The 15,616-nt window shown below is 44.3% G+C and overlaps 1 protein-coding gene across 7 annotated transcripts in view; it reads left to right on the top strand.

The window, feature by feature from the left end:
• Window positions 1-15,616, top strand: part of ttll11 (tubulin tyrosine ligase-like family, member 11) — a 209,861-nt gene that overhangs the window by 164,474 nt on the left and 29,771 nt on the right. For 6 of the 7 annotated variants that reach the window (XM_068012400.1, XM_068012404.1, XM_068012399.1 and 3 more), the window contains one exon: window positions 10,592-10,843. In XM_068012400.1, the coding sequence (XP_067868501.1) occupies window positions 10,592-10,843 (252 nt within the window). Of the gene's footprint in view, window positions 1-10,591; window positions 10,844-14,801; window positions 14,845-15,616 lie in introns of all 7 variants that reach the window. The other variant, XM_068012403.1, reaches the window with a different exon arrangement.

Raw genomic sequence — 15,616 nt, 5'->3', positions numbered from 1 at the left:
CTTATTTCTCTGGATAGACCAGCAGGCTTCAGGCAGACCAAAGTGCGTCCTTCACTGAGTTGATGGTCCTCCAGCAACAGTTGATGTTTATCTCTGTGTGCACCCCTGGGAACAGCCCGTAGAGCACAGACTCCTGTGTTACGGAGCTGCTCAGGATGAACCTCGACAAAAACCACTGCATCTCTTTCCACACCTACTTTGCATAGGCACAGTCCAGAAGGAGGTGGGCAACAGTTTCTTCCCCACCACAGCCACCTCGAGGGCAGTGTACGGTGGCTTGCAGGAAGGATCTGACTAGGAGGGCCCGTCTTACCACCAGCCAAACTACATCTTGGTGCTTGTTTGAAAGTTCTGGCGATGAGGCATTCTGCCAAATGAACTTGACAGTCTGCTTGGGGAACTATCTGACAGCATCCACCATCTCCTTTTCCCACAGGGCTTTGAGGACATTCCGTGCGGACCACTGCCTGATGGATTGGTGGTCAGAGGTGTTTTTCTGCACAAACTTTTCCACAAAGGATAGGTGGTATGGCATGGTCCAACTAAATGGAGCGTTCCGTGGCAATTCAGCCAGACCCATCCTTCTCAACACCACGGACACTCACTAAATGTGCAACTGGTCTGCAACCACCGCAAATGTATCCTGCAGGTGTGTGCATGGTTCCCGGGAAGCAGCCAGGATGCCTACTTACTAAGGTAGTCCTAGGTGCACCCAGGTCGCCTTCAAGGATGGATTCTGGGAGACCAGGGCTACTCACTAAAGAGATGGCTACTTACTCCTGTGAGGATCCCAAGCACGTATACAGAGGAGAGGTACAATGAAAGCTGCGGGGCAATCCGAGCAGCCACCGAGCAGGCCATTGGTTCACTGAAGATGCAATTCAGGTGTCTGGATCGATCCGGTGGCGCCCTTCAGTATGTCCCAGGAAGGGTCACGCATATCGTGATGGTCTGCTATGCACTGCACAACCTGGCTCTACAGAGGGGAAAGCAATCAAACAATGAGGATATAATGAAGCACGATGCTTCCTCAGATGATGAAGATGTGCAGAAAGCTGCTGACCAGGTGATGCATCATGATGGACCACAGCAAAGGCACCATGAGATAGGCTCAAGGAAAGCTCAGGATGTGATAATTCTGGAGCTTGTTAGATGACCCTTGCTACCTAATCCTTCCATTCCAATAGAGTGTTGCCTATCTGCTGCACTGTTGCCATCTGCTTCATTTTCTATCCCCTTGCCCTGTGCCCAGTGACACCTTGATCTCCGGCATGGGGAAAGCGAGGACCGCACACGGAATGGCACCTCCCAACCAGCCCTTGGGGCAAGCCACGGTACTCCTGATATCCCAAAGGGCTGAAAGTAATGGAAAGTAGCTATCAGCAAACCCATAAAAATAGACTGAAACAGTAAATCTTTAACAATGCTCTCACTGGTGAACCCCAAGTGCATCTATTTGCTGTTGCTAACTCTGTTGCATGCGGTCATATGAGGTGCTCCCCTGTGCTGCCAGCTGAGGTGGACTGCTGACCTTGCTGTTCCGTGGCTTGGGATGACCTTGGCGGCCGCCCTCTGGCTGCATGAGGCCTGGAAGTCCCAGCATGCTGAGGGGCTCCTGCACAGGTGCAGAAGCCTCCTCTGTCATCTCGGTTATTTGATGTGCTGGTGTCAATGGCAGAGGGGCTGAGGAGCCGCTGTCCACAACAGAAGCACCCTGAGAGAAGCCCCCAGATGTGGAAGGTGGCCACTTCTGCTCCCTCACAAGACACACGCACGTCCCTGCTGACCTAAAGTAGTCAGAGGACCAGGCGCCTTGTTTCCCTCTCGCCCAGTCATTGATGCACAAGGCACATGGACTCGGCAGTGATATGCAGTTCTGTGCTACCTCCTGCATCCACTGAGTGGTTTGGTGGATCCAACTGTCCATGAGAGTCGCAATCTCTTGATGGAGGAAGCCAAGCATGCAGATGAGAGGAAATTGGCAGCACTCATGGCCTGGATGGACTCCTCCACTGTCTGAGCCAGGGTGCGCATACCCTCTGAAAGTTCCGCCAGATCTTCACGCACCTCACATTGTACCTCCAGTATCTTCCAACTCCAGAGGCACGTCATCAGCTTGGGACTCAGCATCACCGTGCCCTCCAACACTCCTCCTAGTATCAGTGGCCTCAGCTGTCACAGCTTCTGTCAGCTGCTTGGGTGCATCTGTTATGCCTTCACCAGGTTGTGACCCCAAATCTAAATGCCAGTGGATGCAAACTGAAGTGAGAGTATCTGCGCTGGTGGAGGGTGCATCCTCTGAGGACCCCTCCTCCTCCTCAGAGGTTGGTGGCTGTCCCCCAGTTACATCAGCACTCTGCTCTTGTTGATGACCTGCATAAAAGAGAAGATCGATTAAAGGGTTCTGCACTTCCCACCATGTCCTTCCAACTGGAACATGTGAAAATCCATGTATCCCGTGGAGGACATTGGATCACCATGCCTCATGGTAGCCAATGGCGATCTTGTGCCAATCAGTGAGGATACTCACTCTCTTATGAACACACTCTGGTCTATCCATGTGCGATGGAGCAGCTGGCATACTGGCCTGCCAATTCCAGAGCCACCTCGTCCATTGGTGTTAGGATGACCAGGAAGGGAACACTACTGCTGATGCATCCCTTTCCTTAGCATTCAGAGCTCTCTTTTCCTGCAGGCACAAAGATGAACAATGATAGTTGCCCAGCAAATACAAGAACAATGCCTAAGCTGGTGGCAGCCTAGCTGTCCATGATGGGGGCACACTAATGCCTCCTGCATGGGGCCACTCTGGAGCAACCTTGCCACTACTGACAGATGATCACTCAATGAAAGGATGCAGCCATGCCTCTAACAGGATATGCTGCTGCCTGACCCCATTGCCACCAAATGGGTGGGAATTCCCTTTCCACCAATCTCGACCTCCGACGTTGCCACCTGTAAGCCCCAAAGTAAAGGGTCATTCACCCGCTTGCGGCACTGCAGCCAAGTTCTATGGATGACTCCAAGGCTGCTAACTGCCTATGCTACCTCGGTGCAAGCTTGCTTGGTCAGGCAGCCCAGTCTCCTCCTCCTGGCCTTGAGCAAAAGGACCTCCTACCTTTCCTGAGCAGCCTGGAGGAGAGTCTGCCGGGAGGCTGCACTGAACCACGAGGCCATCCTGGATCTTCCTTCTGCCATGCCTTCCGATGAGTTTCCTTCCTCAGGCCTTCAGTGGGGTTGCTATTGATGGGAGCAGGGCCCTCTAAGACAGAAGGCATTAGGCTCATTTGAAGGCAGCAGCTTTCTCCAGGCACCAACAACTAGGAGGGCTGCAGGGTGTTCACAGGCACCAGCGACTAGGAGGGCTGCAGGGTGTTCACAGGCACCAGCGACTAGGAGGGCTGCAGGGTGTTCACAGACACTAGCGACTAGTAGGGTCGCAGGGTGTTCACAGGCACTAGCAACTAGGAGTACTGCAGGGTGTTCACAGGCAACAGTGACTAGGAGGGCTGCCCTTTAAATATGGCACCAGCACTGACGCCACATCCACCGCTTCAGCTGCTCCCCGCCCCACTCTACCCACCTCCGTTCCCCGACAAGGGTAGACCTCCCTGCCTGCCAGCAATTAATTGGCTGGCCCGCTCAATATTGCTTCCTACCGGTTGCAGACCTCAGAAGCGGAAGCATCGCCAGCTTCCCTTCCCAGCAGCGGGACCTCTGGTCTACCTGCATAATCCCGGTCCGTGAGTCTCTATCTTGGATAAGAGAGCCAAATTTAACAGAGTAAACATAGGTCCTGGTTCATGGTTACTAATCTGCTGAAATCCAAATTAAAGCATTAATAGCATTAAAGCAGCTTCTTTTTTTTTTAACAGGGAACACTTTGAGACTAGCCTGGAGGCTTTAGCTGATGTAAAGAATAGAGCGAGTGCTATCCATAAGATTAGTGATTTGTGTTCTTTGGATGACACAACAACAGATTTGGATGCACTAAATGATCTTGTGTCTTATTGATGCAAATGCTAACTGACTATGAAGTACTTTACCAGAAGCTCATGAAGTTGTTGATCATATGTTTGATTCAGCTGTTTGGGGGAAAATATCATGCAAATGAAACAGAATGCCCTGGAACAAAAGAATCTTTATATGAAAGTTAAGGTAAAGTGTTTACATGTCCAAAATCCTAAAGAGAATTTTCTTTGCAACCTGGCTGCAGTTTTTTCAAAGCATGTAGAATATTTGATCTACAGTAAGCAATTACTTTAAACACCAATAATGTAAAACCAATTGAGGACAACGCTGAAAAGCAAGTATAGATCTTACATTGGACGTCTTCCAGGAATGTAGCAACATCTGCCCCTTAAAGTTTTGGAATACTTTGAGCAAGTAATTCCCTGAACAAACAACAGTTGCCTTGAGGTTTCTTTCCACTTTAGTAACTAGCATGAATGAAGAAATACTATATTGGGGAAGGTTTAATTTCAAAGCTATTCTGTAGACCTTGTAGATTGGATGCCTGTTACGGTAGTTTGTATTGCTGATTGACCAGTCTATATAACTTTCATATAGTCTTTGTAGCTGTTATGGCTTATTTAGTTAGAGTCATAGAGTCGTAGAGTTATACAGCACAGAAACAGGCCCTTTGGCCCATCGTGTCCATGCCGGCCATCAAGCACCTATTCTAATCCCTTTTTCCAGCACTTGGCCCATGGCCTTGTATGCTATGGCATTTCAAGTGCTCATCTAAATACTCACTAAATGTTGTCTGGGTACCTGCCTGTAGCACCCCTTCAGGCAGTGTGTTCCAGATTCCAACCACCCTCTGGGTGAAAACATTTTTCCTCAAATCCCCTCTAAACCGCCTGCCCCTTACTTTAAATCTATGCCCCCTGGTTATTGACACCTCCGCTATGGGAAAAAGTTTCTTCCTATCTACCCTATCTTTGCCCCTCATAATTTTGTATACCTCAATCATGTCCCCCTTCAGCCTTCTCTGCTCTAAGGAAAACAACCCTAGCCTATCCAGTCATTCGTAGCTGAAATGCTCCAGTCCAGGTAACATCCTGGTGAATGTCCTCTGCACTCTCTCCAGTGCATTCACATCCTTTCTATAGTGTGGTGACCAGAACTGTACACAGTCATAACTAACCTGATGAAAGCATCACAGGAGAAATAATTGTTTTATATTTTATGAAGTCCACATATAACTATGAAGCTTGTCTTTTCTGATGTGTAATGACCAAAAGTCACATGAAAAATGTATAGCTTGACCTATGGTTGATAAGCCTGCCAGTGCTCACTATCCAGGTTCATATGATGGCACCTTCTCTCTGTACCCCACTATACATCATTTTCAGAAGAAGACAAAGGAAGAAAACAGGAAGGGGAAGAAAGAAAGGCATCTTTATATTTGTTGATTGTAAAAATCAGGCTTCAAATGTAATAGTTGTTGCCTAGCAACATGCCAGTGGATTTTCTTAGGTATGCCAGACAGCTTTCCAACCACAAGCAGAATTTGTGATTTGCATCCCCAGTATGTCTGCATCCTGTTATTCCGTGTTTAATGCTGTAATCCATGAAGGAATATTGGGATCCTAGTTTTTTTACAGTTATGGTTTTACATAACTTCAGTGAGTATTTTATACTCTCACTTGAGATATACAGTGACTTATCACTAGCTTTCATGCATAAATCAATCCCTGATAGAAAGAAATTCTTGTGAATCATAGAATCATTAGAAAGTTTAAGGCACAGAAAGAGGCCACATTGGCCCATCGTGTCTGTGCCGGCGAAAAAACGATCCACCTGTTCTAATCCCACCTTTCTGCATTTGGTCTGTAGCCCTGCAGATTATAGCACTTAAGGTGCATATCCAGACTCCTTTCAGGCAGTGAGTTCCAGACCCCCAGCGCCCTCTGGGTGAAAACATTTTTCCTCATCTCTCCTCTAATTTTTCTACCAATCACTTTAAATCCATGCCCCCTCGTCACTGACTTCTCTGCTAAGGTGAATAGACCCTTCACCTCCACCTTTCCAGGCCCCTCAACATTTTGTATATTTCAATCACATCTCCCCTCAGCCTTCTCTGTTCCAAGGAGAACAGCCCCAGCCTATCCAATCTTTCCTCATAGCTGCATTTTTCCAGTCCTGGCAAAATCCTCGTAAATCTCCTCTGTACCCTCTATAGTGTAATTATATCCTTTCTGTAATGAGGGGACCAGAACTGCACACAGTACTCAAGTTGTGGCCTAACCAATGAGTTATATAGTTCCAGCATAACCTCCCTGCTCTTATATTCTATACCTCGGCTAATAAAGGAAAGGCTTCCATATGCCTTCTTAGCCACCTTATCAACCTGTCCTGCTACCTTCAGGGATCTGTGGACATTCACTCCAAAGTCCCTTACTTCCTCTACAACTCTCAGTATTTTCCCATTAATCGTATATTCCTTTGCCTTGTTTGACCTCCCCAAATGCATCACCTCACACTTCTCTGGGTTGAATTCCATTTGCCACTTTTCTGCCCATCTGACCAGACCATCAATATCTTCTTGCAGCCTACAGCTATCTTCCTCACTATCGACCACACATCCAATCTTTGTGTCGTCTGCAAACTTCTTGATCACGCCCCCTACATTTACATCCAAATCGTTAATATATACCACAAAAAGCAGGGGACCCAGTACTGAGCCCTGCAGAATGCCACTGGAAACAGCCCTCCAGTCGCTAAAACACCCGTCAACAATTTACCCTATGTTTCCTGCCACTGAGTCAATTTTATATGAAATATTCTACAGTTTCTTACCACCCTCTGCAGGTAGAAAGCCAGTCTGAAAGAAAAAAAATCACTTTGCTTATGGAACAGGAATAATTAAAATTGGGTAGGATCAGCAGTTGCTTATTAGTGGCACAGTTTCTGCCCCTCAACTTTATTAGAGTAGTGGGATGCAAGTTCCCACAGGCTAAGTTTACAGTCTTGGCAGTGCATTAGGATGGAAGCTCACAGGAGAGCGGGTACTTCCCTACAAGCAGAAATGGAGAGAAATTGAAGCAAGAGCTTTTCTGGATGTACACCTTACAGCATTTAACATCCAGTTGGCAAGTATCAATAATGGAGCACAAATCACTTAGACCATAGGAAAGGTGAGTGATGCAATAGTAGCGTGAAGGTGGAGAGGGGAAATTGGTATGATATTTTCAAAACTAAATCAACTTAATATTCTGTATTTATTTTAAAATATCCAGTGCTAACAGTGATTTATTAAAAGTCTTGTGTATAACATGCACCTGCAGCAGGTGTTATCCTTTCTGTAATCTCTCATTCTCAATAATGGCCAAATTTTGCAGTCACCAGTGAAGGAACAACACTCACCGTTCATTATGCTTGCAGCTGCCCACAAATTTTTCGTGGGCTTTTGTGTGAAAGCTTACTGTAATTAGAGATCAATTTCAGCACAGCACCCTCTACAGGAGATCTGGGAAGTGTGTGAGCAGGGCAAGCAATAGTGTGACTCCTCAACCAATTAGATTGAAGAATTGTCACTGAGACATGCAGGCCAGAATTTTCCCAGTCCCAGGGAAGCAGCTTTGGAGGCAGAGGGCAGGTGTGGAATTTTAGCATGAAAGTGTTGAGCCAGCACTTTTCCCGGAGGCAGGTGCGCATCAACAACACGCCCAGTGATGGCGGGCAGATAGTTAAGCCAATTATTGCGGTACTTCTAGGACATTTTGTGAATGGACTGCAGTCTTAGCAGCACGCATGGGCCCCCTGCTGATGATATATATATCTCAATTCCACTGACGTACATTCTCACCATTAGCTCTTATAACCTAGTTCTGTCTCCATTTTGGAGGAGAGGTGTTTTTACTTATGTTATTCCTCAAAATAATAGGGTTTACAGCATTAAATGTCATATGTCACAGATTTATTCAGCATACAATAATAATTATTACAAACAATAATTAAACATAGACTAAACAGCAGCATTTTGGAGAAAATCGTGCTAGTTTTTGCTGGGAAATTCAAATCACGTTTCACTTCCAAGCTCGGTGTACTTAATTTGTTAGACCTTAATCGAATTCCGAAGTATCTGCTCCAACACCTGCTTTTTATACCTTTTTTCCAAGTCTGCTACGTAACAATTTGCTTGTTTCACATTACATACTTATCATTCAACATTGGCTGCAAGGACACAATAACTAAATCATAGATCCATATTCCCCAACTTTTCAGATGGTTCTTTTCTCAGGTAGTTGTTACCTTCAAGTAAGGCTTCAAGGCCTCTTCAATAAGTGGAGCGTGTGCCTGTTCTGTGCCTCTGCAATACTTTAGTTTAACAAGTTCTTTTTCTTTAGACCTGTACGCTGCACAACTTTATTATCTAACATGATTTCATACCGATCTCCAGCTTCTGAAGAGGATGATGCAATCCCTTCTAGAGAGCTTGTTATCAACTAATTAATGTCTTTTAGTTAAATTTATTGTGTAACTAACTATTGCTTTAAGGTCAGTATTAATTCAACAGTTCAGTGGCCTCTGCATCTAACAGGCAAAGCTAAAAGATAACATTATTGCATTAAATCAATAATATAACATTAGCAGGCTTCAAGACTGTCTGATTAACCATTTCCTTACATCCAGAAAAACATCTAATTACCTTCTTGAATCCATTTATATTGTCTACTTCTCTAGTGTTCCTTGGTACCAATCCTTTAAGACCATGGCCGGAATTTTACAGCCCCCCAACGAGCAGGCTGGTGGGGGGGTGGGGGGGGGTCGGTGTAAAATTGAGTGGGGGGGCTGTTCCTGGCACCCTCTCCTCCCGCCCTCGCTGCAATTTAAGCGGGGCCACAGTGGCATAAAATGGCCTGCCTTCCCCAGGCCAATCAAGGCCCTTAAGTGGCCAACTAACTGCCACTTAAGGGCCTCATCCCACCACCGCGGGTATTTTACCCTCAAGAAGGCCCCAAGAACCCCATCTGGTAAAATCAGGCAGCCTTCTTGCAGGCTGGGGGTGGGGGGGGGGCCTCCTGATTGGACACCTGTGCCCCACAGAGGGCTGCCCCGAAACCCCAACTGCCCCCAACACACAACACTTCCCAACCCCAAGCAATCCCCCTTGCCTCATCAAGGCCTGGCTGATTGTTCCTGGCGAGGCCCTTAAAAACGTAACTCCTTTCCCAGCCATCCTTCCTCTTGCCTCCGATGGTTGACCATAGCCCCGGTGGTAATGCTGGCCCGCTGATTGGCCAGCAGCTCCATTAGGCAGGACTTCCTGCCTCCAGGAGGTGGATGCCCTGCCCAAGACCAATTGAGGGCCTGGGGAGTGAAAAATCCTGGCCTGGCTCCCCAGGCCCGGCAGAAGTGGGCTCACCACCAACTTTTCGACTGGTGGGCAGGGCCTGTCACCTAACAGAAAATTCCGGCCCATGTTTGGATATATTTGATTAACTGGACACGAAACAGAGAAAAATAACATGATTGTAATGGAGCTTATCCAATTTTATCATGAATTTAAATTAAATTAGTCCACATGCAATAACAGGAATATCTACTCTCTCAAACTTTTGCCTGATTTCCCTTCTTAACCCTACCTTCCTGATTTTTTAATTGGGTCATTTTGCATCTGAAATACTGAAGAGTCAAGTTCTCAACACTGCTACTGATTTTTTATTAGATTGTGAAACTATGCCGTTTCTACATTTTGGGCTGAATTTTAACCTCCAAAAATGGGTTGGTTAAAGCCGGGTGAGATTTTTAAAATCTCAAACCCGACCCCAACCTGCCCACTTCCAAGTTTAAGGAAGCAGGACAGGGGATGGACAGCAAACCTGCTCCAAAGAGGCAAATCGGCAATTTAAGTATTTTAGTAAAGCTGGCAGTTTCTGATTTAAATTGCTTGGCTGTCTAGGTTTCCTAGGCCTCAGGAAGCCCAGCAGATGAAAGGTGGGGGAGTACAGCTGCTGGGAGAAGGTAAGTGCCTTTAGAGGACTACTTGTTCAGGGGGAACAAAAGTCCTTCCCCCAGATCTCCAAGCTCCCTCCACCTGTACATACAAAAACCCCTGGGGCAGGGGATCAAAACCCTCCTTCCCAGGTTTGGGTATTGGAACCCCCCCCCCACAACCACACTACCACCACCCCCAACCCCCCAACTCTCCCAGTAGCAGCTGCAGGTTCCCTGCCTGCGGCCAAGGCCTACTCCAGAGTGTTCCCTGCCTGACTGCAGCCATGCCTATCAATCAGGTCAACATCCAGGCAGGGATCCTTCAAGTATAATAGTTACATAGTTGAGAAAAACTTCACACCATGTGGGAACTCCGACCCTCCTCTGCTGACGCAATCTGCTCTTGTCAATATTGGGACCTTTGTCCCTGAATGTTGTCTTAAGTTACTTCACATTGCACAATAAGAAATCAGTTTTATCTCTGATAGATCTACATATATTCAATTTTGCCTTAAAAGATGTAATATGCGAAGCTTAAATGTTGTAAACTAGAATTGATAAGTTGCACTAGAAACTCGGTACTAAAGGAAGCTAATAAAAGCTGCGATCCAATTATACATCTATACTTTATTTTCCCACATAATAGATCATACCCAACTGAATATTCAGAAAGCGACAAAGAGGAGATAATCGAAGCTGAAGCACAAGACGTGGCCGAGTCCCTGTCTAGAAAAGAACAGAACTGTTCTCCCCTCTGCCTGAAGCAAGTCTTTCCTAAATATTCCAGACACTTCAGCTACCTGCTGATTGTGGAACGTATTGCACTACTGTTTATTAGATTCCTGGGCATTAAAGGAACTATGAAACTTGGTCCAACAGGGTTTCGGACCTTCATCAGGTCAGTGAATTCACACTGTTTCAGCCTTAGCATCACATTTTATTTTCCTCTGGTGTATATCAGACATAAAATGAGGACTTTTATTTACTAGCAAAATGTTTAACAACTTGTTCACAATATTTGCAGAATCTTTCACTTGATATGGGAAAATATCATTCCAATGTAACAAAGCGCACCAGCAATAAAGGGAAACATGATTTATAGCACATCAATATGTCAAAGATCCATAGCAATCCATCTGATCAGTAATCTAGATTTACGGTCTACACTGCTATCAAGTTATATTCAAAAACCATCGCCAAAATCACAAAAAAAACTCCATTTAATTTTTTGGATAGATTACACATAAAAACACACTAATTACATTTTCATTTCTGATGAGAATATAAACAATTACACATTCATGGATGACCAGTGTTTCTTTAGGTAGTGTCACATAAGGAACTGAAAAACTTGCTAGTTTCTCGGGACCATAATAAATGCCTTTTACCCAATAATCCTACCTCACTGAAATTCAAACCAAACTTTCTTGAAAAACAATTATTCATAATTGGTGCAGATATCACACACATGTGGTGATAATTAATGACCAATTTAGTCCCATTCCATCATCAGTTTAAAAATTGCTCATGGAAAATTTGACAGCAACAACAACTTGCATTTATATAGAAGCAAAATACTGTGGCTGCTAGAAATCTAAAATAAAAACAGAAAATGCAGGAAACATGGTCAGGCAGCATCTATGGAGAGAGAAACCCGAGTTAACTTTTCAGGCCAATGGTCCATCAGAACTGGAAGAAGTTAGAGATTTAACAGTTTATACACAAGTACGGAGGCAGTAAAAGCTTGAGGAACAGTACTTCATCTTTCTAATAGGGGGTTTTACAACCTTCCAGCCTCAACGTTGAGTTCAGCAACTTCAGATCGTAACTACTGCTCCCATTTCCTCAGATGGCATATACTGGTAATGTTTCGGTCATTGCCATTTACACCTTCTCTGGACCCAACTTTTTTGTCCCATTTATTAGCCCAAATGATGAACTAATATCCTTTAGGGAAGGAAACACACTGTCCTGACCTGGTCAGGCTTAAATGTATCTCCAGTCCCACACACACTTCAACACTGAAGTGACCTAGCAAGCCATTCAGTTACATCGAACCACTCTCAGGACTACTAGTAATGGACAATAAATTATGGCCTTGCCAGTGACACCCACATCCTAAGAATGAATAGAAGAAGATGAATGCCAGCACTACTGTAAGTGTTCAGGTGGTGAAGATCTTTCTGTAATTATAAGTTGAGGTATTTGTTACATTTAGATTTATTTTTAGATTTGGAGATACAGCACTGAAACAGGCCCTTCGGCCCACCGAGTCTGTGCCGACCATTAACCACCCATTTATACTAATCCTACACTAATCCCATATTCCTACCACGTCCTCACCTGTCCCTATATTCCCCTACCACCTACCTATACTAGGGGCAATTTATAATGGCCAATTTACCTATCAACCTGCAAGTCTTTTGGCTGTGGGAGGAAACCGGAGCACCCGGAGGAAACCCACGCAGGCACAGGGAGAACTTGCAAACTCCACACAGGCAGTACCCAGAATTGAACCCGGGTTGCTGGAGCTGTGAGGCTGCGGTGCTAACCACTGCGCCGCCCATTTTGATTGTTTTATGCCCTTGTTCCTCCCTATCTCTGTAACCACCTCCAGACATATAACCCATTGAGAGCACTCTGTTCCTCCAACTCTGGTCTCCTTTGCGTCCCTATCTTCCTTTGCCCTACCAGTGGTGGCTGTGCCATCAGATGTCTAGGCCTTAAGCTCTGGTGTTCCCTCTGTAAACCTCTCTCCCTTTAAGATGCCTCTTCAAACCTACATCTCCTGTACGAATGTCTACTTTGCCTCAGTGACAATTTTTGTTTGATTATACTCCTGTGAAGCGCCATAAGACGTTTTACCACATACCACTTGAAATAGGGCACTAACAGAAACAGAAAAACTGATTTATTATGAATGATCTAAATATTATTTTCAATAACACATGGGAATCAATACACTTTTAAAATTTATTTCATTATATTACATAATTAAGAGGTTCCTCAGTGACTCTGTGTTCACAATGAAGCTGCAGTCTTCTCTAGTAAGCAATTGCCCATGTGAAAAGGAACCCAGATTACTGTATATACTCGAGTAAAAGTTGATCTCGTGTTAAAGTTGACCCATGACTTTTGGCCATAAAATCTTTAATTTTTTATATATCTCATGTAAAAGTCGACCTTAGTTTTTCAGGGATAGCAGCCCTACACTTCCAGAATGCAGACAAAACATTCTAATCACACACTAGTATAAATAGCAAGGACCCCCACAATTTGTCAATATGGCATCAAGGAAGAACAACAAGTACACAATAAATAAGTGTACATTAACTATATCTGTCTCCATGGTGGCTATTATTTTGTTAATAAAAGTATGAAAATAAAAATGGGAAAAAATAAAATAAAATGGCTGGCAAATCAGTGGAGGGCAAAGGACGGAGGCAGTGCTTAGGGAGGTAGGGGGGAGTAGGCCTATTGTGAGTTCTGTCTTGTCAATAGTCACAGACTCAACTCTTCCGCCCCACCCCAACATGCACCTGTCACTCTTTGATATCATTTGGGCTTTTGTTTCATGTTTTGTGAACTCAAAATGAACATGGATTTCAACACTCGAAATTATTACTTGTTTAAAATTCAATCCCCTAGATTTTGGCCTATAAGATTGGTCTCATAAATTCGACTTTTACATGAGTATATATGGTATATAAAATTCACCATAACTGAACAAAACATATTTTGCATAAGTGTCTGTTGTTTAAAGTGGTAATTTTTAGCAAACAGCACCGTTTGATGGGTTTGGAAAACATTTCCCCACGTTTCATCTTGTCTATAATTAACAGGAGGTTGCTGTTTTCCACCTACACTATAGGCTATGACCCGGTATCCACCTCATTCCTCCAAGGAGCAGGAATGACTTTGTATTTAATTCACCAAATATATTTGGAATATAGGAGCAGGAGTAAGCCATTCAGCCCATCGAGCCTGATCCGTCATTCAATACGATCATGGCTGATCATCCACTTCAATGCCTTTTTCCCCACACTATCCCCATATCTCTTTGTCATTGGTATAGAAATCTGTCAATCTCTGCTTTAAACATACTCAATGACTGAGCTTCCGCAGCCCCCTGGGGTAGAGAATTCCAAAGATTCACAACCCCTCGGAATAAAGAAATTTCTCCTCATCTCTGTCCTAAGTGGCTTCCCCCTTATTTTTAAATTGTGTCCCCTGGTTCTAGACTCCCCAATCAGGGGAAACGTCTTACCTGCATCTACCCTGTCTTTCACTTTAAGTATTTTGTAGGTTTCAATGAGATCACCTCTCATTCTTTGAAGCTCTAGAGAATACAGGCCCAGTTTCCCCAGTCTCTCTTCATAGGACAGTTCCGCCATCCCGGGAACAAGTCTGGTGAACCTTCGTTGCACTCCCTCTATAGTAAAATATCCTTCATAAGGTAAGGGGACCAAAACTGCACACAGTATTCCAGATGCAGTCTAATCAAGGTTCTATACAATTGTGTTATGAGCAAGTAATTAATTTTTTTTTCTAAAACAAATTTCCCTATTTCCAACAACCTGTCCATAAACAGATTATGATTGAATATTTCCTCCCTTCAACCCTGATTTGTAAAGGACTGCAACAACACTGTTGTTAAAGTTAAAACAAAGAAGTAGGGTTTATTAACACACACTCTTAAACTCAGGAAGGGGTTAACTTCACAACGCATGCTCACAAGCATACAAGGCAAGGGTAAAGGCATAAAAAGGCAAGCACATTTACTAAATAAAAAAAAATATCTTAACTGCAAACGAACATGGGTTTCAGTTGAAACTAGAATCTGTTTTAATTAACAGGAAGTCCAGAACTGGAGATAACAGACTGGAAATGCCGAGTTGGGTAGGAACTGTTGGAAAAATTTCTTCTCCTACACTTTCTTCTTCTTGCACTCTCAGAGATAAATTGAGGCAACTTGATTTATGAAGTCACCTTTTTTGACGGAGAGAAAACTAGCAGAGAGCAGGTTTTCTTGCTGTTTTGCAGACTGTGTCTTTTTAATTTTCTTGCTGTTTTGCAGACTGTGGCTTCTTTTTAACTTTCTTGCTAAGAGGCCTCAGAGAAGTCAGATGCAGCTTCAAGGCAGCTGTGGAGTTGTACGAGCTGTTCCCTCAACTGATACTGTTTCAAATCCAGGCAAGCTGAAAAGGGTGTCTTCTGGGTCATGTGACTTGACCCCTTCAAGTAGTTGTCCCAACTCCTCCATTTTAACAAGTGGAACACAGAAGTAAAATTTAAACATGCTGTGTAAAATAGCAGTTGACAATAACACCCAGGTGCACAAAAACACAATTTTACAGTTGGTTCTCATCTGTTCATGACAATTGAAGCAAGACTTCGCTACTCCTGTACTCAAATCCTCTTGTGATAAAGGCTAACATACCATTAGCCTTCCTAATTGCTTGCTGCACCTGCATGTTAACTTTCAGTGACTTATTGACGAGGACATCCAGCTCCCTTGTTAATCTCTCACCATTTAAGAAATACTCTGCACATTTGCTCCTCCTACTATAGTGGATAACCTCACATTTTTCCACATTATATTCCATCTGCCATATTCTTGCCCACTCAATAAGTCTGTCCAAATCCCCTTGAAGCCTCTTTGTATCTTCTT

Source organism: Heterodontus francisci, chromosome 32, assembly GCF_036365525.1.
Source record: "Heterodontus francisci isolate sHetFra1 chromosome 32, sHetFra1.hap1, whole genome shotgun sequence".
NCBI classification, from domain to species: domain Eukaryota; kingdom Metazoa; phylum Chordata; class Chondrichthyes; order Heterodontiformes; family Heterodontidae; genus Heterodontus; species Heterodontus francisci.
The sequence above is the reverse complement of the archived record's forward strand: the minus strand, read 5'-3'. Positions and strand labels throughout refer to the sequence as shown.